This window comes from Macaca mulatta, chromosome 3 (genome assembly GCF_049350105.2).
Source record: "Macaca mulatta isolate MMU2019108-1 chromosome 3, T2T-MMU8v2.0, whole genome shotgun sequence".
In the NCBI taxonomy this organism is placed as follows: domain Eukaryota; kingdom Metazoa; phylum Chordata; class Mammalia; order Primates; family Cercopithecidae; genus Macaca; species Macaca mulatta.
Window position 1 is genome coordinate 36,609,263 of NC_133408.1, and position 25,454 is coordinate 36,634,716.

Consider the following 25,454-nt stretch of genomic DNA (forward strand, 5'->3'; position numbering starts at 1 on the left):
GGGCTGACACCACGGACACCCTTACACTGTCTGGTCTTCCCCGGCGGGTAAGACGGCGGCTACCCCCAGAAGCAGTAAGCCATGGGGCACACAGGCCCGCAGGACCAACTCACACACCTGCCAGAAAGCCTCACTCTCCTAGCCTTCACACTCAGCTCTGGTCACCATTCCCCAAATCCAAACTCCTGCAAAAGCGGACATTTGCCAGCACAGAGGAACCTCGAGTCTGCGCCGGAGGAATTCCCTGGAAGTTGTTCCCACAGCAGCAGCCCAGGAGTCCGGGGCCTGGCCGGGCGGCTACCTGTGTGTAGGAGCGTTTCTGCTGGGTGCAGTGGCTCACGCCTGTAACCCCAGGACTCTGGGAGGCCGAGGTGGGAGGGTGGCTTGAACCCAGGAGTTCTAGACCAGTCTGGGCAACACGGCGAGGCCACATCTTAAAAAAAAAAAAAAAAAAAAAAAAACCCAGCTTCCCTGTTAACTCGCTGGCCACTGGTATGGAAGGCAGGAGGGGGCAAGGCACGGATCGCTGTGAGCCTGCAAGCTGCTCGGCCATTCCCCTTTGGATGCTACTTCCTTCATAAGCATCTAGAGTGTTCAGAACTCTTAATCCACTCTAGAAGGGGAAGCCACCTACAGACGGGATGGGGGTGGGTACCAGAGCTGAAGAGGGGACCGGCCCTACCACACCAGCAGCCCCAGAGCTCCTCGCGAGGGAGCCTGACTCTTACTGCCTTGAAAGATGAAAGTAAAAAAGTAACGAACTGCTGATGTGCGATTTTAAAAAGGGAAGGAAATGGCAACTCGGCCATGCTGCAGATACTGTAACTGTGTCAGCTTTTTTTTCCTGCCACTTCCAAGAAAATTCATATTAAAGGGGAACCTTACGAAATTAAAAAAAGTTTTCATGGTGATCTTCAAAAACAACCAATCAGCTTAAACAAAAGCTCGATTTCTACTTTTCACAGAGACATTTCCTTAGGTCAATCAAGCTGAATCCCTGGGTCACTGGGATGAACTTGCCCCTTCAAAATCACTTGCGTTTAGCAAGAGAAAAGGGCAGCACCAAGGCCCGCTTTAGCCCCTGATCAAAGCCTCTAAAGGTCGCCAAACGCAGGGTCTGGTGAAGCCGGCGGAACAATGGAAAGCCTTTTGCAGAGCCCGAGAGTCACAGGCCGGCCGGCGGCTTTGCGTGTCTGCACATTCTCCCCGAAACCCCACGGGGCTCCTCTTTTGGTTGAGCTTTACAAATGGAGGTTTTGGAGCGAATAGCAAAGTTCAAAGTTTTCTAGCTCTGACGAAACTAGGTTAAAAACTGACTGAAAAGAAGAAAACGTGATTTCATATGTGGCATTTCCAGGTCAAACGTGGTGTATGGTTCTTAGCTCATGCAGGAGACTCTCTCAGACACAGCCCCTAGCAGGACCCGCTGGGGAGGGAAGGCTTTCGGGCTCCAGGTCTGAAGTGGGCCCCAAAACGGCCTCTTCCCGACTCCGTGTCATCACAGGAGGGATCTCCTAGGAAAGCAAGGCCTCGGCCCACCATGGGCCCCCACACTTACTGGAGTGGTGCTGGGGGGCTGCCGCCTCCCTGGGCCCGTCCTGAAGGGACATTCTCATTAAGGCGTGTGGGTCCCGGGCAGGCCTCACCCTTCCTTCACCCCCGGCCTTCATCACCCTCATCCTTTGGGCTCAGAAGAGCCTCTTCCTTTGTGGCTTTCCTTGCTGTTCTGTCTCCTCCCTCCCTGACTCCACCCTGGAGACCTAAGGACTCAGCACAGCAAAGCCCTTCACCTAACACTTCCCACGCGAGATGGCCCCGCACGCCACACTCCTCAACAGGTCTCAAGGCTGCCCTTCTCCATCTCCCGACAGTCCCGCGTCTCGACACTGCGCCTCTGCGCTCATCCTCCCTTTACGGCTTGAAGTATCAATGAGGGGTTTCTAATTGCAGGATAAGACACGGGATCTCAAGTCTACGCAGAGCAGCATAGATTTGGGAGTGCAGAGTAGCTTTTGAGCTGTCTAGCCCGTTCTCTACTTTGCACATGAAGGGACTGATGGCCAGAGAAAGGCAGGGCCCTGCTGGGGCATCCCCATCAGCTCCGGGTAGCTCTGGCAGAGCAGGGATGAGGCCTCACCTGAGGGTGTGGCATCCTGCAGCGCCAGCGGCTTCTTCATTGACTGTTTTTGGGCTTTAACAAAATAGAAAAGGAAACAATAACACAGTTTTACTTAACAAATGGGAGAAATGCTGGCCCGAAGGAGGAAGCCACCTCGGTCCCATTGGAGCTGAGAGCAAAAATAAAGACAGCGAGGACCTCTGCAGTTCCAGGGACAAGGGACAAGCTGGGCCAAGGGGGGCTCTGTTGGGGGCCTTCCTGGCATAAGGCGACGCTTAGTTCAGAGGCAGCTCCAGATGGGACACTCCTCCCTTCTGTCCTGACACAGCCCGGGCTTCCTGGAGGTGGCCACTGTTTGGCTGGGACCTCAGCAGACCAGCTGCCCTGGTGCCAGAATCCAAATGAATGAAATTACCAGGAGGAGCTGCGAGGAAGGGTGGGGAGGAGGCGTCCCTGTGTGTGGCTGAAGCCGATCTCCTCTTCGTAGAAGCTGCGGTGGTGGTTCTTTTACCGGTAGCGCTGGAAAAAAGAAAACGCCAGCTGATTCTGCCTTTAGAGAGTACAAACCTCTCTGAGGTTTACGACAGGCCTCACTAATTTGCCTGGAGGCAAGTATTCCAATGAAAGCAAACACACAGCCACGCCCGAGCCCCACGGCCAGCCCTGTACCCAAGATGCACCCAGGGTCCAGAAACGTCCGGCCACGAAGAGCCTCAGACACGTCCCCTATCCATCTCCTCAGGGACCATGCTGAGGTCAGGCCAGTACGGTTTTATAAGCTGGCCTCAGACGGCTCCCTTCCCTGTCTCCTGTCTGGGCTGGCCCAGCTGCCATTCCCCAGGGACGTGGTTGCAGGTTGCATAGCCCTCCACGTCCTGGCTGGGGCTCGCTGCCCAGCGACGGGTCCCCGACTCCTGAGCCCATGGTGTGTCCCAGGCCACATGGGATCAGGACCACGAGATGCAGATGCGGCCTTGGAGGGAGAAACTGCCCACTTGGAAGTGCTGGGTGGCTGCGCGTCTCCACCATGAAGGCTGAGAACCAGAGTAGTCTGTGATAAGAGGGGAACAAGCCCCACGCAGGGTGAAGCAGAGGAGGGTGAGGGAGTGGGGCCGTCTCTTCCCTCTACTCTAAACTCCCCCTCTACCCAGGCTCACTTCAAGGGGTTTTGATTTCTGCAACCAAGAGAGTCCTAGCGAATCCACCGGGAGGCCTGTAGGAACACTGCCATCTAGACCCTGCACGCGTCGCCTATCATATGCCGTGTCCAACACTGAGGTCACATCACAGTTTTCTTTCAAAGGGATGACGTATCGGCACAGCCGAAAGCCAGGCCAGACTGATGGCGACCTGAGCTACACGGTTTCTGAAGCTCCTCCTTATCTCCTCCCAGTAGGGAAGAAGCCACTCTGGAAAGGGCTCCCGAGGATCAGAACTTCCAGCCCGCTCCACATCCGCGGTGCAGCAGGGAGTCCTCACGACTCGAAGCCTTTACTCAGGCCCCAAACTGAGGTCCCGCTGGCAGGCAGCAGGTGCTGCTCCAGTTCCCGCTACATGCCCTGCGCCCAGTGCTCTGTGCCCACTGCAGTGGGCAGCCTCCTGCGCCACATCTGTGTCCCAGGGGGCATCCCTGTGACCCCGACTCACCTGTGCCTGGCCCGGGCCAGGTGTGCCCGCAGAGCGGACTGGATGATGACGATGGCCTCCTCCTGTGCAGGGCTGCCCTCGGCCTGGGTGATGGGGCTTGGAACACGGGGCACAGGAGAGCTCTGGGGCACAAGGACAGTAGGGAAGACGACTGTTTGGCAGACCCCTGGTGGCTCCTGGTGCTGGGCCCCGGGGACACCCTGGGTGTAAGGGAGACGGGAAGAGCTCAGTTTCCATTTCAGGTGGCCCTGCCTCCCGGGAATTGCTGGTCAGTGAGCAGCCTCCTGGCGGCAGGTTCTGAATTTTTAAACTGTAGGGATTCTTAAACAAACACCTGGTCCTCCTTACAGAGGAGGGGCTGGCATGGCCTGCGTCTATCTTCGGTAGTTTTTAGCTACATCTTCATGGAGCTATTTGACTCTCTGGCAGCTCAAGGCAATCTGGCCCTAATGCCATACCCATCTGGGGCCTGTGCAGAGGGGCCTGTGCAGAGGGGCCTGTGTGGCCTACGTGGCCAGGGATGGAGTGGAGGGGATGCCTGCTGGGCGGGCGGGGATGTGGAGGCTGAGAGGTGCCCTGCGCTTTCTCAGTGGATGGAGTGTGAGATGAGCAGCTCTGGAGATGGCCACTGGGATGTCCAGCACCCCGATGTTACCTGGTCTGGGAGGCCTGGCATGCTGGGCGGCTCTGAGCCACGTGCTTTGCTTGCTAAGAGTTTTGTCCGCGCCACATGTCCCCTGAAAGCTGCCTGAAGCACCACAGCCGCCTGTCAGGGAAGGAAGCAGGGAGAGAAAAGCGGGTGTGAGTGCCCAGGGTGACGGCGAGCAAGAGGGAGGTGCCGAGGGGAGAGCTGCCTCGGTGGTAGGGAACGCAACTCCTCTCACCGCTGCACAGCCATAGTCTCCCAAAGAGCCTTCTGCGCTCCCACTCACCCCAGTCCGTCAGAAACTCACTGGCACCCCAGGGAGCACAGGGCGCGGCGCCTGTTAGCACAGTGGGGACTCTGGGAATGAGAGGGGCCTGCTGCTCACTGCAGTCCCTTTCAGTGGCTAATAGGGGCTGGTATTTCACACGTGGTTATGTTTTCATGTTGGAGCATTTTTCCGCGTTGGAACAGTTTACTGGTTTCATCTACTTTCCATATACGTTTTCTAAATCAAGCAAGGGGCAACAGGACCTCTAAAGTGATCTTAAGAGAATGATTTATCCTTTGAGCTTAATCTTAAATGATTTTCTTAGGCAATGTGGCCGGGTGCAGTGGTTCATGCCTGTAATCCCAGCACGTTGGGAGGCTGAGGCAGGATGATCACTTGAGCCCAGGAAATTCAGACCAGCCTGGGCAACATAGCAAGACCTTGTGTCTACAAAAAATTAGCTGGGCATGGCATACACCTGTCATCCAGTGCTTTGGGAGGCTGAGGTGGGAAGATCCACTGAGCCCAGGAGTTTGACACCAGCCTGGCCAATATGGTAAAAACCCGTCTCTACTGAAAATACAAAAATTAGCCAGGCGTGGTGGTGCATGCCTGTAGTCCCAGCTACTCAGGAGGCTGCGGCATGAGAATCATTTGCACCTGGGAGGCAGAGGTTGCAGTGAGCCAAGACTGGGCCACTGCACTCCAGCCTGGGTGACACAGTGAGAATCTATCTCACTCCGTGAGAAGTCCACGCTCCATTTTCGGGGAAGCACTTATTTTTGAACAATCTGTCTCTAACCCCGTGAGCGCCCCCAGCCTGATACGGGCAGCTCTCAAACACGTTAGGAGAATGACGAGTGTGCCCACCGAGCCCCACGCCAAGTGAGGTTAGTAGGCTTGCCACTGCTGGAACAGAAAGCACCTTTGTTTTGTCTTAAAGCAAGGGGAAGAACGCTGGGGTGGGAAAAGAGCTCAGCAGAGGAGGGTGAGGCAGCGCTGGCTATCAACAATGAACGATCCGCCAGAGTGCGGTGACCACATGGAGGCTGCCCAGAAGCTTCCGGTAAAGTGGCTGCCAGGTATGGGGCGTTCTGCACCAGCCGGAGGGGTAAGAGGGGCACCCATCTCTGTCACGCCACACACTGCGCCCACACTGGCAAACCCCACGCTCACCACAGCCCCACACAGGCAGCCTCACTGCTGTCTTTAGAGATGAGGACCCCGAGGCATGGGGGGTGCCAGGGAGAGAAGCAGGACGGGGAGACAGCACCCACCACTGACTGGCCCATTGGCCGAGGAGCCCGGGTCCCCTCACCCACTCGCTGGAGGGCATTTACCAAACGCCTCCCACATGCCAGGCGCTAGTCTAGGCACCAGAGGTGTTGTGGCAAAAAGAGCTTGCATTCTGACGGGAGGCTGGCAAGAATAACCACAAAGTGAGATGCCAGGCAGGGGCATGTGCTAGGAACCGCAGCCGGCTGCAGGGACTGGGAGCCTGGGCAGGCTGTGGTGGGTGGGCAGGTGGGAGGCTGACGTGCTGGAGACCTCGGGATGAGGGCCTGAGGGCTGCTAGAGGATGGGAGGGATTGTCAAGAGACGGGGATGTTGGAAGTTGCCACTGCAAATGTGTCAGATGGGTATGGACAAGGGTGTGGCTGTGGGGCAGGTTCAGGGACGATGAGGCCAGGCATGGAGGGGCTGCAGAACTGAAGGCTGAAGACTAGGGCAGTGGTGAGCAGGGGGCCCTTCCTCAGGGACAGTGTGGTGAGCCAGGTGGGCAGTCCAGCTACCTGCTCATGGAGGGCGCTCACGCGGCTGTGGCCTGGCCGCCAGATGCCAACATTCTCCCACTGCAGCTGCGCGCAGGCCACCGAGCCTGGTGCGCCGCCCACACCCGTGACCATACTGGCTGTCCTGACTGCAGAGTATGAACCCCGTGAAATTTGGACAGTGTCTGGCTGGTCTGTTACAAGCTCCTCTTGTGCCTGGCACATGGCAGGAGCCCAGCAAACACTTGTGGATGAGTAGTGTGGCCAAGGGGAAGGGGACAATGGGTGGGGTAGGGGGAAGGCAAGCCCCGCCCTGATGGCAGAGCTGTCAACCCTGCTGGCATCAGATGCACCTGGCGAGTGTGAGGACAAGTGGGTGCAGGGTCTGCCCTACCACGGAGAAGCAGCTGCCGGCGAGGAAGAAGGCAGTGTGAGAAGCCCTGTGGCCCAGCGCCGGCTCTGAGTGACTGCGGCTGGGGCCTCTCCCGCGGTCTAAGTGGAAATACACTGCCGTCCCCGAAGGGGCCCTAGAGGAGAGGCGAGCATCTCCGAGGCCACCAGGACTCTAGCAAAATAACGATCTCACTTTCCAGCTCCTCCCTGAAAAAGATCATGGCTGGAACCGCACTGTTCATCCATCTGTCAGTTCTCAGCTGTGGGTGACATACTCAACCTCCATTCCAGTTCCACGCCCTCGCCCCGTCTCAGACTGCTCATCCCGCCGGCTCTGCTAGGACGCCCTCCCCTCACTTCCCGGTGCAGCGAGCTCTGACATCTGTCCCACGAGGCCCACCTTGCACGTCACTCCTCACAGGGACCTCCTGGCCTTTGTGTGCAGGGCTGGCCGCCCCCAGTGCCACCCTGGGCTGTAACCGCTTGTTCACTTGTGTGTCTGAGCCTCTGCGTCCCAGAGCCTCTGAGACTGCCCTGCGCAGGGCTGGTGATCAGTGAATGTGCATGAAAAGAATGAATGGAAGGAAGGAATGATTGAAGAGATTTTGAAAGTGGGAAATTATCCAAATATTTATTTGATGTTTCTATTTCTTATGTATGTTATACTTAATGTTGGGGTCTGGTTTGGTTTCTTGAAAAGAAGGACTCCCTAGGTGCGGTGGCTCATGCCTGTAATTCCTGCATTTTGGGAGCCCAAGATGGGCGAATCACCTAAGGTCAGGAGTTGCAGACCAACCTGGCCAACACGGAGAAACCCCATCTCTACTAAAAACACAAAAATTAGCCGGGCATGATGGCGCGCACCTGTAATCCCAGCTACTAGGGAGGCTGAGGCAGGAGAATTGCTTGAACCCAGGAGGCGGAGGTTGCAGTGAGCCAAGGTTGCACCACTGCACTCCAGCCTGGGCCACACAGCGAGATTCTGTCTCAAAAAAAAGAAAAAAAAAAGAAAAGAAAAGGACTCAACGCATCTTTAAATATCCCCTCACCTACTTTACAACAAAATACAAATCCGTATTTTGAAACTGATGAAATAAACCTCACTTACCTCATCCAGAACAGCTTTTTTTTTCTGAAAAAAAGAAAAAATACATGAATAAACACAAGAAGGATGAACGTTTCCCCACACAGTGGTTTTCAGTCCTTGATCTTGCCAACAGGCGTCCATCAAGCCAACAAGAGGCCTGGCTGCCCTGGCTCCTCCCTCCCGAGCTGCCGGGGCCCAGCAAACAAACGCCTTTGTAAGGAGGACGAAAGTGAGAGGCAGAATGAGGATGGCGGGAATTCTCCGGGAGTCACGAGGTGGCCCAAGCTGCAGATGAAGGGATGTGTCTGTGCCGTGTGCCGGTCCTCTGGCTGTGCAGAAGGGACTCCATTAGGCCAAGCTGTGCAGCTAAGGAGGTGGATGTGGGCCCGATGTGAGAGCCCTCTCACATCACAGGTGTCCGGACCACTGTCCTTTCTGGATAAGTCCCGGAATTCGGAGGCTGAGGCTGCCTGCTGGGGATGTTATGAAGGGGACTTTGGTTCAGGGGTCTGGATCACTGGCCTCAACCTGACTGATCATCAGTCACCCTTGGGTGTCCTGGGAAGTTTCTGTGGCTGCAGCTGACACACAGCGTCACAGTCAGCAGAGAGGGTCCCTCGGAGCACGTGTTCTTACAGATGTGAACGAAGTCCTTCCCAGATGTTGACGCCAAAATAATCAATATACACTTAATGAAATGGAATGGCCATGGCCAGATAACAGGTACCTCAGCCAGCTGATTTTCCATAGTCATCAGAGTGCTCAGCCCACATGTGTACTACTGTACACAGGATCTGTCCCTTGGGAGATTAAGGAGGAACTGAGTACAAGGACCAACAGAATGTAAGATGGAAGCAAAGAGATATATACACTGAATAAGAGAGAGACAGAGAGAGACAGACAGACAGACAGACAAGCCAGCATCTGCTCAGCACCTGAAGGGAAGTCACTAAGTTTTCTCCCACCTTTTTGGGAGGACCAGGAGTCGGCCCCGCTAATAAGGAAACTGCTTTTCAGACGAAGACAGCTGTGACATGAAGGACACGAAGGCCACGAGGGGAAAGGTGGTGGGGACAGACCTCATGGAGGCCAAGCTGTCCCCTATAAACTGCTGGCTAGTTACCAAGGGAAACTCGTTTCTTTAAAATGGCGAAAGCCAGCAGCCATGACCAGGTTAGAAACACAAACAGGGGCTGGCCTGAGGGGATGGGGGTACACAGCCTAAATGTGAGACATTCTTGCCAAAAGCAAACCTGGGTGAATCAGAGCTGGAGACCTTATTTCTCACTTATGGGAAATTAAGGGGACAGAGGAATAAGTTAATGACCCCACAAGGAAACAGATCCAGGACAGGGAACATTCTGTAACACACTGGCCTGCTCTCTGCCAAAGAAAATGTCCTTAGGCCGGGCGCGGTGGCTCACGCCTGTAATCCCAGCACTTTAGGAGGCCGAGGCGGGCGGATCACGAGGTCAGGAGATCGAGATCATCTTGGCTAGCACGGTGAAACCCCGTTTCTACTAAAAATACAAAAAATTAGCCGGGTGTGGTGGTGGGCGCCTGTAGTCCCAGCTACTCAGGAGGCTGAGGCAGGAGAATGGCGAGAACCCAGAAGGCGTTGCTTGTAGTGAGCCGAGATCCCGCCACTGCACTCCAGCCTGGGTGAGAGAGTGAGACTCCGTCTCGATAAAAAAAAAAAGAAAAAAAGAAAAAAAAAAAAAAAGAAAATGTCTTTAAAAAGAAAAAAAAAGGCCGGGCACAGTGGCTCACACCTATAATACCAGCACTTTGGGAGGCCAAGGCAGGTGGATCACCTGGGGTCAGGAGTTCGAGACCAGCCTGGCCAACATGGTGAAACCCTGTCTCTAATAAAAATTCAAAAATTAGCTGGGCATGGTGGTGTGCGCCTGTAATCCCAGCTACTTGGGAAGCTGAGGCAGGAGAATTGCTTGAACCCGGGAGGCAGAGGTTGCAGTGAGCCGGGATCATGCCACTGCACTCCAGCCTGGGCGACAAGAGCAAAACTCCATCTCAAAAAAAAAAAAAGAAAGAAAAAACATCTAGGTACAGTAGCTCACACCTGTAATCCCAGCACTCTGGGAGGCCGAGGCAGGTGAACAGCTTTAGCTCAGGAGTTCAAGACCAGCCTGGACAACATGGCAAGACCCATCTCTACAAAAATTGGCCAGGTGTGGTGGTGCCTGCCTGCAGTCCCAGCTACCTGGTGGGCTGAGGCTGGAGGATTGCTTGGTCCCGGGAGGTCGAGGCTGCAGTGAGCTGCAATTGTGCCACTGCACTCCAGCCTGAGTGACGGAGTAAGACCCTGTCTCTATGAAAAAAGAAAAAAAAGGCTGGGTGTGGTAGCTCATGCCTGTAATCCTGGCACTTTGGGAGGCCAAGGTGGGTGGATCACCTGAGGCCAGGAGTTCGACACCAGCCTAGCTAATATAGTGAAATCCTGTCTACCAAAAATACAAAAATTAGCTTGGCATGGTGGCGGGCACCTGTATCGCAACTACTTGGGAGGCTGAGGCAGGAGAATTGCTTGAACCTGGGAGTCGGAGGTTGCAGTGAGCCAAGATCGTGCCACTGCGCTCCAGCCTGGACAATAGAGCAAGACTCTATCTCAGAAAAACAAACAAACAAAATCGGCCAGGGTGACCTGTTGGTTAAAGAAAAGAAAGGGTGGGGGCTGCTGTGAACCACACTAAGGAGATGTAACCAACCAACCCCCGGGCTCTGGCGGGAGGTGGGCTGAGAACCGCCATGACTGAATGCTGGCGGGAAACAGATAGCTGCAGGCGGCATCTCGGGACGTTTGGGAAATGTGAACAGGAAGGGCCGGTAGGTGAGGATATCAAGCTGCTATGACAGTCTGAGGGGCAGTCACGGTGCTGTGGGCAGGTAGGAGAAGACACTGTTCCTTACAAGATACATGCTAATGTTTCATAACATCTAAAACTCATTTTCCAATAGTTCTGGAAGAAAACTGTATGAAAAGAAATCTGGCGAGATGTTCAGTATTGCACAAAACGCACCCAGAACGGATGAGTCAGTGTGTGAATGAGGTTTTTATTTTCTGTATGTTACGGTACTCGGACACCCGGGGCCCGGCTGGCCCCTCAGGCCTAGTCATTCCTAGACAGTGCGTGGCTTGCCTTGGAGCATGAAGACTCACAGGGAGCAGCCCGGGTCGCCTTGGGGAGCCTCACCTTGTGCTTGTACACCTTCCACTGGGCCTGCAGCACCCTGGCCGCGGCGTCTCTTCTCCCGTCAGAGCAGGAGGAGCGGGGCCGCGGGAGCCCCTCCTCACTGGACTCCGGCGGCCAGTCTTGCTCGCAGTGCCTGCTGCTGGGAGTGGGAGCTGGGAGCTCTTGGGCCTGCAGGAAATTGAAGGAGTAAGAGGACGATGAAGCCAGGGCAGGGACGAGCAGTACCCGGCAAGGGGACAGGATATTACTCTGCACAGTGCGGCTGGGCTTATCAGGCGAGTCTTATTAATGTGGCGAGAGCTGTTCCACACTGGTCCGCAGGCCACATGACAGCGGTCTCCTGTGCTGCTGAGAAACCGTGTCCAGGCGAGCACACACGTGCAGACACACCTCTCATTAAACTCCCTCAACTCTGTCTGGCCACGCCTTCTGGGAGAGAGAGAGGACGTTTCTTCACACGGCCGTCACACACTCACTACACTCGGTCACATTTTGTTCCTGCAAGAATTGTTTTTCTGGGGTCCTTTTCTGTTTTCTAGTTTAACGCTCTAAATTATAAACATGGGATTTCTGGGATTGAAGGCATTATATATATTTCTACCATGGTTTTTAAGGTAGAAACAAGCCAGGATTGCTATAATGACCACTGAAATAACCATGATTTCAGGCTGGGTGCAGTGGCTCACGCCTGTAATCCCAACAATGTGGGAGGGCCAAGCAGGGAGGATCACTTGAGCCCAGGAGTTCAAGACCAGCCTGGCCAACACAGCGAGACCCCATCTCTATGAAAAAATTTTTAAAATACCCGGGGTGTGGTGGCACACCACTGTGGTCTCAGCTACTCAGGAGGCTGAGGCAGGAGGATCGCTTGAGCCCAGGGGTCAAAGCTGCAGTGAGCCATGATTGTGCCTCTGTAGTCCAGCCTGGGCAACAGAGTGAGACCGTCTCTAAAAAGAAAAAAGAAAAATTATGATTTCTAACACTGATGACTCCAAATGTATCACCCACAGGATACTACCCAGTACAAACGAAAAGGCCTCTCATGTCAAGAATGCAAGCTCGGTGGAGAGCATGCTGTTGCTGAAAGCCCTCCCCAGAGGGAGACACAAGACTGCTCCCAGTGCACACTGGGCCAGGCGCGGGCACAGGTGGCCTGTCCACAGACTTGAACCAACACAGAACGGATTGCACTGGCTTTTCATTATCTGTGTGTTACGACGCTTGGGGCCTTGATGCCCCTCTGGGCCTGGCCAATTCCTAGACAGTGAAGGGCCTGCCTTCGGGCACGGCCATCCTATGCGAGCAACTAATCCAGTGCCCACACTCAGAATCGTCTCCTGCGCTGGGCCCCACACTCCAGGAGGCAATATTCCTCAGCCTTAATCACCCAGGGCCAGGTGTGGGACAGCTCAAGACCACCCTGTGGCCCAGGTCCCGCTGAAGTTCTTCAAGCTTCCAGCCCACCGGCCCCGACCAGCCAGCTCACCTCACTTCGCCCGCTCCTTCCCATGATAAAGGCCCTGGCCCAGGTCTTCCGCACATCCCTGCCGCCTCCTGGCCGACGCGCTGCTCCTGCGTGGCCTTGCGTGCCCTGCCTCCTGTTTCTAGGGACCTGGGAGTGTAAACTTCCTAGGACAGTCACTTGCATGTCTACACATCTTAACATCCCTGACGAAGATGCCCTGGGTACATCCACACAGCCAGCTGTTTCCAGATCCCTTTAGCTGTGGCACCAAGTTGCTTGGCACCAGCATTCCGGCCCTGGGCTTCCACATTCCGATTTTGTGACCCTAAGAAGAGCCTCATCTTCCCTCAGTCCTGACACATTTTCAGGCCTCTGTTCCGCTAAAGTGAGATCAGCTGTTAGCATGTGGCCCGTGCCAATGTGATTGGAAAGGTAAAATCAGCTCCTCAGAAGATAAATGAACATTTACTCACACAACTACAGACAGTTAAAAAAAATCTAAATGTTCACATGCTTATAAATTCCTTGAGGCAACTCTTAAACCCACTCTTGTCACTCCATTTAACCTGCAATTAATCATTCCCACGTGAATGCTAAGAGCCGATTCCCCTACTCGGAGAGCTGATCACTCAATCCCACTCTTCCTTGTCTCTAAAATAGAAATGTTTCCTGAGGAGGAAAATAACACAAAGCTAATACATGCTTATTACGAAAAATTCAGACAATACTAAAAGAAAGTAAAAAAAAAAAAAAAAAGCTTATAACCCCACCACACAGAAAAGGCTGTATTTCAGCAGTATTTTCAGACATTTTTGTTTTCTTTCTTTCTCTCTCTCCTCTGTTTTCAGACATTGTTCTTTTCTCTTTCTCTCTCTCTTTCTTTCTTTTCTTTTTTTTAGTGAGACAGGGTCTGGCTCTGTGGCCCAGGATGGAGTGCAGTGGTGCGACCTTGGTTCACTGCTGCCTCCTGAGCAGCTGGGACCACAGGCGGTGGCTTCGATCGGTTTTATCCATGAGCCCCTCTCAGAGCGAGCTGCAGCCCCAGTATGGTGACGCCAAGCTCCTGCTTCCTGCCTGAACATGCATGGGCCCACACCTGCCCTCCGAAGGATCCTACCCACTGGAAGGGGATTTGTGAGGACGCCCTTCTGCCACCAGAAGTGCAAGTGCAGGCAGCACCGGCCATGGTGCCCAGAGCATGGCTGTGACCCTCCAGGGAGGCAGCAGAGGGCCAGGAACCTTGGAGCCACAGAGACACTGCCTCGACCAGCTGCCCCTGGGTAGCGTCCACACACGCGGAGGGAGTGGAGAGGCAGGAGGGCATCCGCCTAGGGTCCCTGCTCACCTGCCGGGTCCCTGCTAACAGTCACTTCGTGTTCAACCCGTGCACAGCTGAGTGACGGCAGAGAGGGCAGAGGAACCCCCACTCCACCCAGAGGGCAGTGCCCGCTGAGGCCTTGCTGGCCTTGTGTTCTGCAGAGAGGGCAGAGGAAGCCCCGCTCCACCCACAGGGCAGTCCCCGCTGAGGCTTTGCCAGCCTCGTGTTCTGGAACTTAGATGAGAGGAGAGGGCGCAGGCCTAGGTCCATGCAGAGGCCTGACTGAGCCTTTGTCCTTTCCCCCCACGCCCCTCCTGCCTCTCAGTGACAGCTCTGGCCACACACCTACACCCTCCGCACGGCTGAGCTTTCGGTTAACTCTTTACTCACCAGCCTTGAGACTCAAATATCAGTTCGAGAAGTCAATTTGCTGACAGTCAATTAATCCAAAACGCCGGACTTCGACACACACGACATGAGTTATAGAAATCAATTGTGATGACAAAAGGGAGTGGGATTTTTAGTGGATGGTCAGAAACAACTCTGGGCAGAGAAACGGTCGGAACCGTCATGACCAGAGGAAGCCACACCACACCTGACGGGAGATTCAGGCAAACGGTCACTGTACCTTATGAAGAACTTCTGGGCAATCCTCTTTCTCTTCTTTCTCCATTTCTTGCAGTTCTCGGAGCTTGCTGGTAAGCGTCTGAATCTCCTCTCTAAGGCGGAAAGGGAAAAATGAGACACCTCACCTGTCACTATGTGATGAAGGCCGGCGCAGGGCAGGGTGGGGCGGGCGGTCCACGCTGAGACAGGGGGATGCCAGGCAGCCTGTAGAGGGCTGGTAGGGCCACGTCTCCCTGAGCCACAGGGCCCAGCTATGACCTGACGGCACCAGAAACCCCATCGCAGGCCGGGACTTCCTGTTGTCTCCTGCTCTGGGCTGGAAGCCCAACGAGGCCAGGGCTGAGGACCCCCAGGGCCCAGCACCTCTCCTGAAACAGCTAAGAACTAAAAACAGAATCCATTGTGTGAATAAGTAAGTAGGAGGCCGGGCGCGGGGGCTCACACCTGTGATCCCAGCCCTCTGGGAGGCCGAGCCCGGAGGATCACTGGAGCCCACGCGTTTGAGATAAATAAGCAGGGATCACTGGGGTGTTAGTAAACAGTATGAACAGGAGGCACTGCAGTTTAGATGTTCATTCTAGGTACTAAAGGTAAAAAAAAAAAAAAAATTCATTTCTGCACATGTGCTCTTTTGGATTTACTTTAATTCTAGCCTTCTGACAGAATTCAGTCAGATTTCTCCTGAAAATGAAACGTTTTCTTTTTTTTTAAATTTTTCTGAGATGGATTCTCACTCTGTTGCCCAGGCTGGAGTACAGTGGCATGGTATCTGCTCACTGCAACCTCCACCTCCTGGGTTCAAGTGATTCTCCTGCCTCAGCCTCCTGAGTAGCTGGGATTATAGGCACCTGCCACTGTGCCCGGTTAATTTTTGTATTTTTAGTAGAGAGGGGGTTTCACCATGTTGGTCAGGCTGGTCTTGAACTCCTGACCTCGCGATCTGCCCACCTCAGCCTCCCAAAGTGCTGGGATTATAGGCATGAGCCACCGTGCCCAGCCAAGGTTTTCTTCATTCCAGTAATCTATGTCTTACTAATTATTCTGAGTGCTAAATATGTCTGCTCAGATTTCTAACCTAGTTTTTTGTGTATTTTAAAAAGTTAAGACTCATCACATAAAATTCACTATTTTAAAGTGTATAATTCAGTGAATTTTAGCATATTCACAGTGTTGTGCACCTACCACCCCTATCTAATTCCAGAACATTTGCATCGCCCCAGAAAGGAACCCATGCTCGTCAGCAGTCCCCGCTCCCCTCCCAGCCCCTAGCAGCAGCACTTGTCAGGTGGGTCTGCCCGTTCTGGACGTTTCCTGCACACGGAATCGTGTGCTGCGTGGCCTTTTGTATCTGGCTTTCTTTGCCGAGCACCACGTTTTTGAGGGTCCCCGGGCCAGGCCTGTCGGGACTGCCGTCCGCTCTGCGCCTCCGTGTGGTCGACCTCAGGATGTTTGTCCACCAGCAGCTGATGGACCGTGGGGAGGGTGCTGCTTCCTGGCTCTCGCGAATGGCGTTACTTTGAGGGCACGGGCGGCCCCTCTTGAGGACGTGGCCCATACCAGGTGGCTCTGACTAGAGGCCAGTGTGATGGCTCGTTGGGAAGGGGCAGGTGCTGGCACAGCCAGAGCAGAGGATGCCCCTGTGAGGTGGCCACGATGCCAGAGGGCAGGCCCTGCCCAGCACCCAGAGGTTATTCCCGAGCTGAGTGACAGAAAACCAAGGAAAGACTGCAGGGAGGTGTGGCCTTTCTAAAAACCCGGCTGGCAGCGAGGCTGAGATGCCTCGGGGGGCTGCAGTGGTGGCAGGAGTGCAGACTCGCCTGGCTCCTCTCTCCGGCCCTGACCCGGGTCACATACCTCAAAGCCTCCTCTCTCTCTCTCCTCTCCTCCTCGCCCTCCCTCGCGCGCTCCAGCTCCTTCTCCAGGTCGGCCTTCGCCTGCAGGAGCTGCTCCACCTCCAAACTACACACACAGAATAGGAGACTCATGAGCGTTCACGAAAACTGGAGGTTATGTCAGAGCAGGAAGGCGCTTCTGAAAAGTGACGGTGCTCAACCCTTCCTTAGGACAGCGGATGGTGGGGCAGGAGGACCACCAAAGGCCCATTTCTTTTTTTTTTTTTTTTTTTTAAAACAGAGTCTCGCTGCTCTGTCGCCCAGTCTGGAGTGCAGTGGCGCGATCTCGGCTCACTGTAAGCTCCGCCTCCTGGGTTCACGCCATTCTCCTGCCTCAGCCTCCCTAGAAGCTGGGACTATAGGCGCCCGCCGTCACACCCGGCTAATTTTTGTATTTTTAGTAGAGATGGGGTTTCACCGTGTTAGCCAGGATGGTCTCGATCTCCTGACCTCGTGATCCGCCCGCCTCGGCCTCCCAAAGTGCTGGGATTACAGGCTTAAGCCACCGCACCCGGCCAAAAAGCCCATTTCTAATCACTCAGTGCCAAGGACAGACCTCAAGGCCCTGCCTGCCCTGAACCAAGCACTTGCTGTGTGCAGGGGATCAACAGGACGATGCCAGAGAAGGCCCTGCCATCAGGCCATAGAATGGGGAGTTGCCCCTCCAGCTGCCACTCATTGGCACGGACCTCGCACCCGCGTGGGGGTGCTGCAGGCAGGTGCAGGGTCCGTGAATGGGACAGGGGCCTGCCTTGCCTAGACCGTGCCACTGCCTATGCGGGGCTCCAGCTGAACCGCTCCCAGATGCATTTCTTGCGTCCCATGTGGTGTGATGGCCACGCACTGGCCTTCAACGGAGACTTCTGTCCGAGTCTCAGATGGACTGTATGCTGTCTGCGAGCCCTGACTGCTCAGGGCCTGTGAGTCTCTATTAAATGCCAGAAACCCTAAAGTACTTAGCAGAGCCCCTGTCACACAGTAAGGGCTAATACGAGGTGGCTCTTGTCATGCCACTTTACAGTTTCATAGATAATTCCAGAAGTTATTTACCTTTCATGACTACCTTAATTTTTTTTTTTACCTGATGTCTATGAACTCTGTAATGACTGCTTAATTGGAAAAGCTTGTCATGAAATACGAATTTTTACAAACGACCTATCAATTGCCATAAATGCGATCTGAGACCTCTTGTGAGGGGTAAGGACAGTGGTGATGGGTTGGCCTTCTACTGTTCACAGCAGGCAGCAGAGAACTTAGCAGGCTGGGAGGCACTGGCCGAGTTCTCAGACCCTAAAGGGCACACAAATCACCTGTAGGGCTGGGCGCGGTGGCTCACACCAGTAATCCCAGCACTTTGGGAGGCCGAGGCGGGCAGATCCCTTGAGATCAGGAGTTCCAGACTCAGCATGGCCAACATGGTGAAACCCCATCTCTACTAAAAATACAAAAATTAGCCGGGTGTGGTGGCGCATGCCTGTAATCCCAGCTACTTGGGAGGCTGAGGCACAAGAATCGCTTGAACTGGGGAGGAAGAGTTTGCAGTGAGCACAGATTGTGCCACTGAACTCCAGCCTGGGTGACAGAGCAAGATTCTGTCTCAAAAAAAAAACCAAACCATCACCTGCAGATCCCACTGGATGCAGAGTGTGATTTCGAAGGCCGGGGTAGGGCCTGGGCTCCTGCATGCTAACCAGCTCCCAGCTCCTGCTCCTGCTGCTGCTTCACAGGCCACTCTGAGGGGCAAGTCACGGTAGTGCTTGCAAACTAGAGAGAAACATCATTCCAAAGATGATGGAGGTGGTTGCCTCATGGCAGAGCCGAGCCCAGAGGAGCCGCAAATAGGAGGAGGACAGGAGCCAGGCCGGGTGCTAGGTGGCCACAGGTCATGGAGCTCCGGAGCTCCGGAACACTCGGTGAGGCCCTGCCTTCCCAGCCCTATGTTCACACCAAGTATTTCACAGCATTTAGGTCTTCTTCTGTTTTTTTTTTTTTTTTGGAGACAGAGTCTCACTGCCACCCAGGCTTGCATGCAGTGGTATGATTATAGCTCACTGCAGACTTGACTTCCCAGGCTCAAGTGATTCTCCCACCTCAGCCTCCCAAATAGCTGGAATTACCAGCTTGAGTCACTATGAATGGCTACATTTTGTATTTTTTGTAGGGATGGGGTTTCACCATGCTGCCCAGGTTGGTCTCAAACTGCTGGACTCAGGCAATCCTGCCACCTTGGCCTCCCAAAGTGCTGGGATTACAGGCGTGAGCCACTGCATCAGGCTGCAGCACTTATGTTTTATTTCATATGTATTAATAGATCATATGCCCCATAAACATATTACTGAATTAAGACCATGCTGCATAAAATCTAATTGATTTTACATAAACCAATGAAAGTAAATTCGTCTCTAGTAGACAATTTGAAGATTTCTCTGGAATTCGGAGTAGAGAGATTTAAATGTGCTCTCCCACCATTCTCTACACTTTTTTTTTGAGTTGAAGTCTCCCTCAGTTGCCTAGGCTGGAGTGCAGTGACATCATCATAGCTCACTGCAGCCTCGAACTCTTGGGCTCAAGCGATCCTCCTGCCGTGGCCTCCTGAGTAACTGGGACTACAGACATGAGCCACCACTCCCAGTTAATTTAAAAATTTATTTTGGAGAGATGGAGTCTTGCTATGTTGCCCAGGCTGGTCTGAAACTCCTGGCCTCAAGTAATCCTCCCACTTCGGCCTCCCAAAATGCTGGGATGACAGGTATGCCCGACCCCTCATGCTTTTGATAATGTAATATGGTCAGTTAGTGTCTTCTTGTTATCACTAAAGCTGCCTTTCTTTCACCACCAAAACGTAAGAAGTTTTAGAATCATATAAAAATATGCAGTGACCACTATGAGCTGAACAGTTTTCCAAACTGACAACTGTTGAACCCTGGTGAAGATCAGTTTCCACAGGGAGTGACAGCTGCTTCCCTGGCGAGGCTGTGGGCGGGGCCTCGGGAGGACCTACTCTCTCTGCAGCAGCTGCTCCCGTGGCGACACTGGTGGGGCCTCAGGAGCTACTCTCTCTGCAGCAGCTGCTCCCATGGGGACACTGGCGGGACCTCGGGAGGACCTACTCTCTGCGGCAGCTGCTCCCGTGGGGACACTGGCGGGGCCTCAGGAGGACCTACTCTCTGCGGCAGCTGCTCCCGTGGGGACACTGGCGGGGCCTCAGGAGGACCTACTCTCTGCAGCAGCTGCTCCTGTGGGGACACTGGTGGGGCCTCAGGAGGAGCTATTCCCTCTGCAGCAGCTGCTCCCGTGGGGACACTGGTGGGGCCTTGGGAGCTACTCTCTTTGCAGCAGCTGCTCCCGTGGGGACACTGGCGGGGCCTCGGGAGGAGTTACTCTCTCTGCAGAAGCTGCTCCTGTGGGGACACTGGCGGGGCCTCGGGAGCTACTCTCTCTGCAGAAGCTGCTCCCGTGGGGACACTGGCGGGGCCTCGGGAGGAGTTACTCTCTCTGCAGAAGCTGCTCCTGTGGAGACACTGGCGGGGCCTCGGGAGCTACTCTCTCTGCAGAAGCTGCTCCTATGGGGACACTGGCGGGGCCTCGGGAGCTACTCTCTCTGCAGAAGCTGCTCCTATGGGGACACTGGCGGGGCCTCAGGAGCTACTCTCTGCAGAAGCTGCTCCTGTGGGGGCACTGGCAGGGCCTCGGGAGGACCTACTCTCTCTGCAGCAGCTGCTCCTGCAGGGCGGTCCGCTCTTCCTTCAGGTCTCTCACGGCCCCTCGGAGACGCTCATGGTCCTTGCTGCGGTCCCCTCGTGGCTGTCTGTGCAGCACAGAGCTGGATGCAGGGCAGGCTGGCGGGTGTGATCTGACTGGTTCTGCGGCGTGTGGTTTTGAGCTCTCCATCACACTTAGTTTCTGGAGGCAACACAGGCATGTTTTAGATGCTAGTTCTCATTTCTACTTTCTATTTACTAAACCCAGAAAAGAGGCACCGAAGCAGGGCGAACCAAGTCTCCAGCAGGGCCACGAGAAAGCTTTGAGGGGACCTGAGTTACCTGGAGACACAGCGGGGCACAGGGCTACTGGAAGAGCATGATCCCTGCTCAGCTCTCTTTAATCAGAAGTGAGGCACGCCAGACCCCTGCCGAGGCAGGGCACAGGCAGAAGCCATTAAAATAGAGAGGAGGGCATGAGGGGAGGTGACTCAAACGACTCTGCACATCTACCTTCCTGCCCGTCCCCACCCTCCACTCCTGCCTCTCCCGGCTCTTGGACGTGCTGCCCACTGTGCTTCCAAACCACCTCTGGGTGCCTTGACTTCCCAACAAGTTCTATATTTTAAACGTTCACAATTTATAGAAACTTCTCTTCTTTTTTTTTTTTTGAGACAGGGTCTGGCTCTGTCACCTAGGCTGGAGTGCAATCACAGCTTGTTGCATTCTTGAACTCCTGGGTTCAAGCGTTCCTCCTGCCTCAGCCTCCCAAGTAGCTGGGAATACAGGTGTGCACCACCACACCCGGATAATTGTTTTCATTTTTGTAGAGATGGGGTCTTGCTATGTTGTCCAGGCTGGTCTCAAATTCCTGGGCTCAAGCAATCCTCCTCTCAAAGTACTGGGATTGCAGGTGTGAGTCATTGTATCTGGCTAGTTTTCTACATTGTAAATACGTAAAAAACTATTTTTCAAAAACGTTTTTCCTTCTAGGTTTTTTTTTTTTTTTTTTTTTTTTTTGAGACGGAGTCTCACACTGTTGCCCAGGCTGGAGTGCAGTGGCGCGATCTCGGCTCACTGCAAGCTCCGCCTCCTGGGTTCACGCCATTCTCCTGCCTCAGCCTCCTGAGTAGCTAGGACTACAGGCGCCCGCCACCGCGCCTGGCTAATTTTTTGTATTTTTAGTAGAGACGGGGTTTCACTGTGGTCTCGATCTCCTGACCTTGTGATCCGCCCGCCTCGGCCTCCCAAAGTGCTGGGATTACAGGCTTGAGCCACCGCGCCCGGCCTCCTTCTAGGTTTATTCTTCTTGGCCAAACAACACAGACGCTCTAATTTACTATTTAAAATACAAAGGTCCAGGCCGGGCACGATGGCTCACGACTGTAATCCCAGCACTTTGAAAGGCCAAGGTGGGCAGATCACTTGAGGTCAGGAGTTTGAGACCAGTCTGGCCAACATGGTGAAACCTCATGTCTACTAAAAATATAAAAATTAGCTGGGCATGGTGGTGGGCACCTGTAATCCCAGCTACTGGGGAGGCTGAGGCAGGAGACTGCCTGAACCCAGGAGGCAGAAGTTGCAGTCAGTCGAGATTACGCCACTGCACTCCAGCCTGGGCGACAGAGTGAGACTCCATCTCAAAAAAAAAAAAAAAAAAAAAAAAGAAAAAACCAGCCTGGCTCAGTGGCTCATGCTTGTAATCCCAGCACTTCAGGAGGCCAAGGCGGGCGGATCACGAGGTCAGGAGATCGAGACCATCCTGGCTAACATAGTGAAACCCTATCTCTACTAAAAATACAAAAAATTAGCCGGGCGTGGTGGCAGGCACCTGTAGTCCCAGCTACTGGGGATGCTGAGGCAGGAGAATCACTTGAACCTGGGAGGCGGAGGTTGCAGTGAGCTGAGATTGCACTACTGCACTCCAGCCTGGGGACAGAGCGAGACTCCATCTTAAAAAATACAACCCCAAACAGAGGTCCAATTCCAGTAGAATTAGCCTAATTCCTACTTTGCAAAGTCGCATAGGGGATGTGGGGAAACGTTCATTTCCCGATATTTCTGGCTGACCAGGAGTTGGGTCAACAGTTCCCTGTGGATTCCAACACAACTCGAGTGGTGGAGGCAGCGCCTGGTCGTCGACAGGCAGGGCACAGCCCACAGCCTGCACAGGTGGGCTGGACCGTGAGGGGCTCCAGTGCGAAGCGCGTCTGCCTGCGGCCACGCACAGAAGCTCACAGCCCAGCGAGGGGCGTGAGAGCTGCCTTCAGTGTTGTCTACACCTGGAAGAAGTCTCCTTGCGGCCTGTGTGTGGCGCTGCCTGGCGGACAGCCAGTGCCATGCTCAGCGCCACCTTCCGCACCCTGTGAGCCCGTCCCCACAGCATGAGGCCCCTGGTCCTCAAGGACAGTGGCCCTGAGACGCCCGCTCACCTTCTCCAGCTCCACAATGCGTCTCAGCAGCCGGGGCTTGCTCCACTCCACATAACCTGAGGGAAGCAGTGTGGTTTCAAACGGCTCCTGGCGAGCACTGCCAGCAGGGCCACCCTTCTCAGGTACAGCCTGAGGCTCCTCTCCCGCAGCCGGAGCAGCCTGCGGGGCTGCAGAGCCACTCTGACAGGTCCCGGCCCCCTGGGGGTTTCGCCAGCACGGGCCCAGTCTCTGTCCCCTTGGACCATGAAGAGATGTCTGTACTAATGGCCTCCAAGCATCTCAGGGTGACGTGCTTTCCCATTCCACCTGGCCAGGCCATTAAGACAGTTCTCATCAAGATCTCCGATGACTGTCATTCTGCCAAATCCAACAATCGGTTCTCAGTCTGTCCCCTTCCTGGCATGTACAGCCCCTCGCTGGCCACTCCTCCCCTCTGCCTTGTTGGCTGCCGCCCGCCCCACCATACACGGCCAGGTTCAGGGCCTGACCCCTGCTCCTCTCACTCCGGGTGAGCTCACTCGATCCACCTGAGTGCTGGTGACTCGCATGCTTGGCTCTCCAGACCAGGCCTCTGTCCCGCACCCCCCACACAGCCACTGCCTGGCCCGCACTCCCACACACTCAGACCTCCCGTGGCCCTTCCCCATCTCAGGAAACAGCAACTCTGTCTTTTCAGTTGCTGGGATGAAAAGCCTTGGAGCCTGGCTGCTCCCTCTCAGAGCCTGCACCCTCTCTGCAGTTTCCCTAAGCTCTGGCTACAAGATGCAACCAGACCCCGACCACCTTTCACCACACCCACTGCTCCCCACATCCAGGCCACCAGCAGCCCGACTAGACAAGCGCAGAAGCCTCTGTCTGCCACCATCCCTGTCTGTGCACAGAAGCCAGGGGCCTCGGGAAGCAGCACGGCCCCTCCACCCTCTGCCTCACACTCCCACGGCACCCTTAAGGCTCCCATGGTGCCCTGCCCCACCGCCCCACGGGGCCTCAGGGGCCACACTCCACGTGTCTCCCAGGCACTCAGCCCTGCCCCGCCTGTCCCACCCCTGCTGCCATCTTCATGGCTGTCTCGCCCCTTCTGGGTCCCACTCAGCTGTCACTGTCTTGGGGGTGCCTTCCCGTCAACCCTGCTTGCAGCTGCACACACCACCTGCCTCACCCCAAAATGTGTCCTCCTCCCCTCCTCCATGGCACGGCCATCTGACACACCTGTCACGCATCTGACCCAGCTCCTCCCTCCCTCCAAAAGCACTGTCTCCTCGAGGGATGTCTGTGAGCTTCCGTTCACAGCTCCATCCCCCGGGGACCGTGTGGCCCGTGGCAGGTGCTGGCGCACGTGGGAATTGGCATCGCTCAAGGGTTCACATCTGCCCTCGTGGTGCCTGTCCAGTGGCCATGCCCCGCCCTTCCCTGGCCTCCCTCCTGCAGTGGCTTTCAGGAAGGTACCCTGTGTCTTGGAGATGGTGGGGGAGGTGCTCAGCACGCGGTCCAGGTCCTCCTTCAGGCTCTGGTTCTCCTCCGTGAGCTCCTGGACGCTCCGGGACAAGTTCAGGAGGGCACTGCCCATCTTCTTCTGCCTTTTGGTGCCCGTCTTCTTCTCCCCCAGGGGCCTAGAACAACCAAATCGTGGGCTGAGGTTTGCATTGCTAAGCTGGTTTCACACATGCTTGAAATGAGGGGCAGGTGAATCACAGCTTGCTTTGCTGGTCATGAGCTCAGAGTGGCTTTTGCAGGTAAGTATTTGAAATCGAATAGGCAGTAATAACTTTGAACCCTAAATAAGCAAAACGTTAGCACCCAAAATGGAACCCCATCCTTAAGCAAGGTAAACCTGTGTAACAAAATATCGTACTCAAGTAACAGTATTGTATTTTCCATGCCATCACTAGAAGGGTTATGGAAACATATCTTGTTCCAGCAGGTGCCTACAGAATAGCTTAGATTTCACTTCTTAGCCCACAAGGTCTAAAGTATAGTCGATCCTCATTATCTGCAGATCCCATAATTGCAAATGTGCTTGCTGCTAAAATGGATCCGTCAGCCCAAAATCAATATGCACGGGGGTTTTGTGGGAATTCTCACACGTGCACAGGTCATGAAAAATGCCAGCTCGGGCTGAACCAGGTGTTGCTCGGCTCCTCACCTCAGCTCATGTAAAAACAAGTGTGCTTTCTGTGGCCTGCCTGGTGCTGTGGCTCTCACGCTTCTGTGCTGTTTGCTGGTGATGCTGCCTTGAGTGGGCTGGACTGCAGTGCTGAGTGCTGTCCAGTGCCTCTAAGCTCAGGAAGGCTGTGTGGGCCCCTGTAGAGATGCTTATGTGTGTGCGAGAAGCCTCATTCAGGCCAGCCGTGAGTTTGATGAAAATTAATCTACAATCACTATTAAATAGGGCGTCTTTAAACAGACACACACATTAGCCAGGTTATACTTGGACTGGCTGATAAAAATGTTGCGACCAGGCCGGGCGCGGTGGCTCACGCCTGTAATCCCAGCACTCTGGGAGGCCAAGGCAGGCGGATCACCTGAGGTCAGGAGTTCGAGACCAGCCTTGCCAACATGGTAAAACCCCATCTCTACTAAAAATACAAAATTTATCCGGGCGTGGTGGCACATGCCTGTACAGTGCCAGCTACTCGGGAGGCTGAGGCAAGATAATCACTTGAACCCAGGAGACGGAGGTTGCAGTGAGCTGAGATTGCATCACTGCACTCCAGCTTGGGCAACATTTTCCAAAAAAATATATATATATATTGTGAGCAGAAGTTCGCAGGAGCCCTGTTCCTCCCCTAGGAGCAGTGGTTTAGCATTCGCTCATTCCATGTTCACGGAGACTTTATAACTCTGTAAGGCAGACGTGATAACCACTGCACTACAA

General features: G+C 54.5%; 1 protein-coding gene across 40 annotated transcripts in view; it reads right to left on the reverse strand.

The window, feature by feature from the left end:
• Positions 1–25,454, reverse strand: part of IQCE (IQ motif containing E) — a 52,167-nt gene that overhangs the window by 910 nt on the left and 25,803 nt on the right. For 14 of the 40 annotated variants that reach the window (XM_077996053.1, XM_077996051.1, XM_077996037.1 and 11 more), the window contains 10 exons: positions 24,026–24,189; positions 22,580–22,635; positions 20,150–20,349; positions 16,409–16,513; positions 14,556–14,646; positions 11,145–11,312; positions 7,954–7,977; positions 4,422–4,532; positions 3,767–3,966; positions 2,535–2,638 (listed from right to left, as the gene is read on the reverse strand). In XM_077996053.1, coding sequence (XP_077852179.1) covers positions 2,535–2,638; positions 3,767–3,966; positions 4,422–4,532; positions 7,954–7,977; positions 11,145–11,312; positions 14,556–14,646; positions 16,409–16,513; positions 20,150–20,349; positions 22,580–22,635; positions 24,026–24,189 — 1,223 coding nt within the window. Of the gene's footprint in view, positions 1–2,213; positions 2,639–3,766; positions 3,967–4,421; positions 4,533–7,245; positions 7,390–7,953; positions 7,978–11,144; positions 11,313–14,555; positions 14,647–16,408; positions 16,514–20,149; positions 20,350–22,579; positions 22,636–24,025; positions 24,190–25,454 lie in introns of those variants that run through there. The other 26 variants (XM_028845515.2, XM_077996046.1, XM_077996043.1 and 23 more) reach the window with 6 other exon arrangements.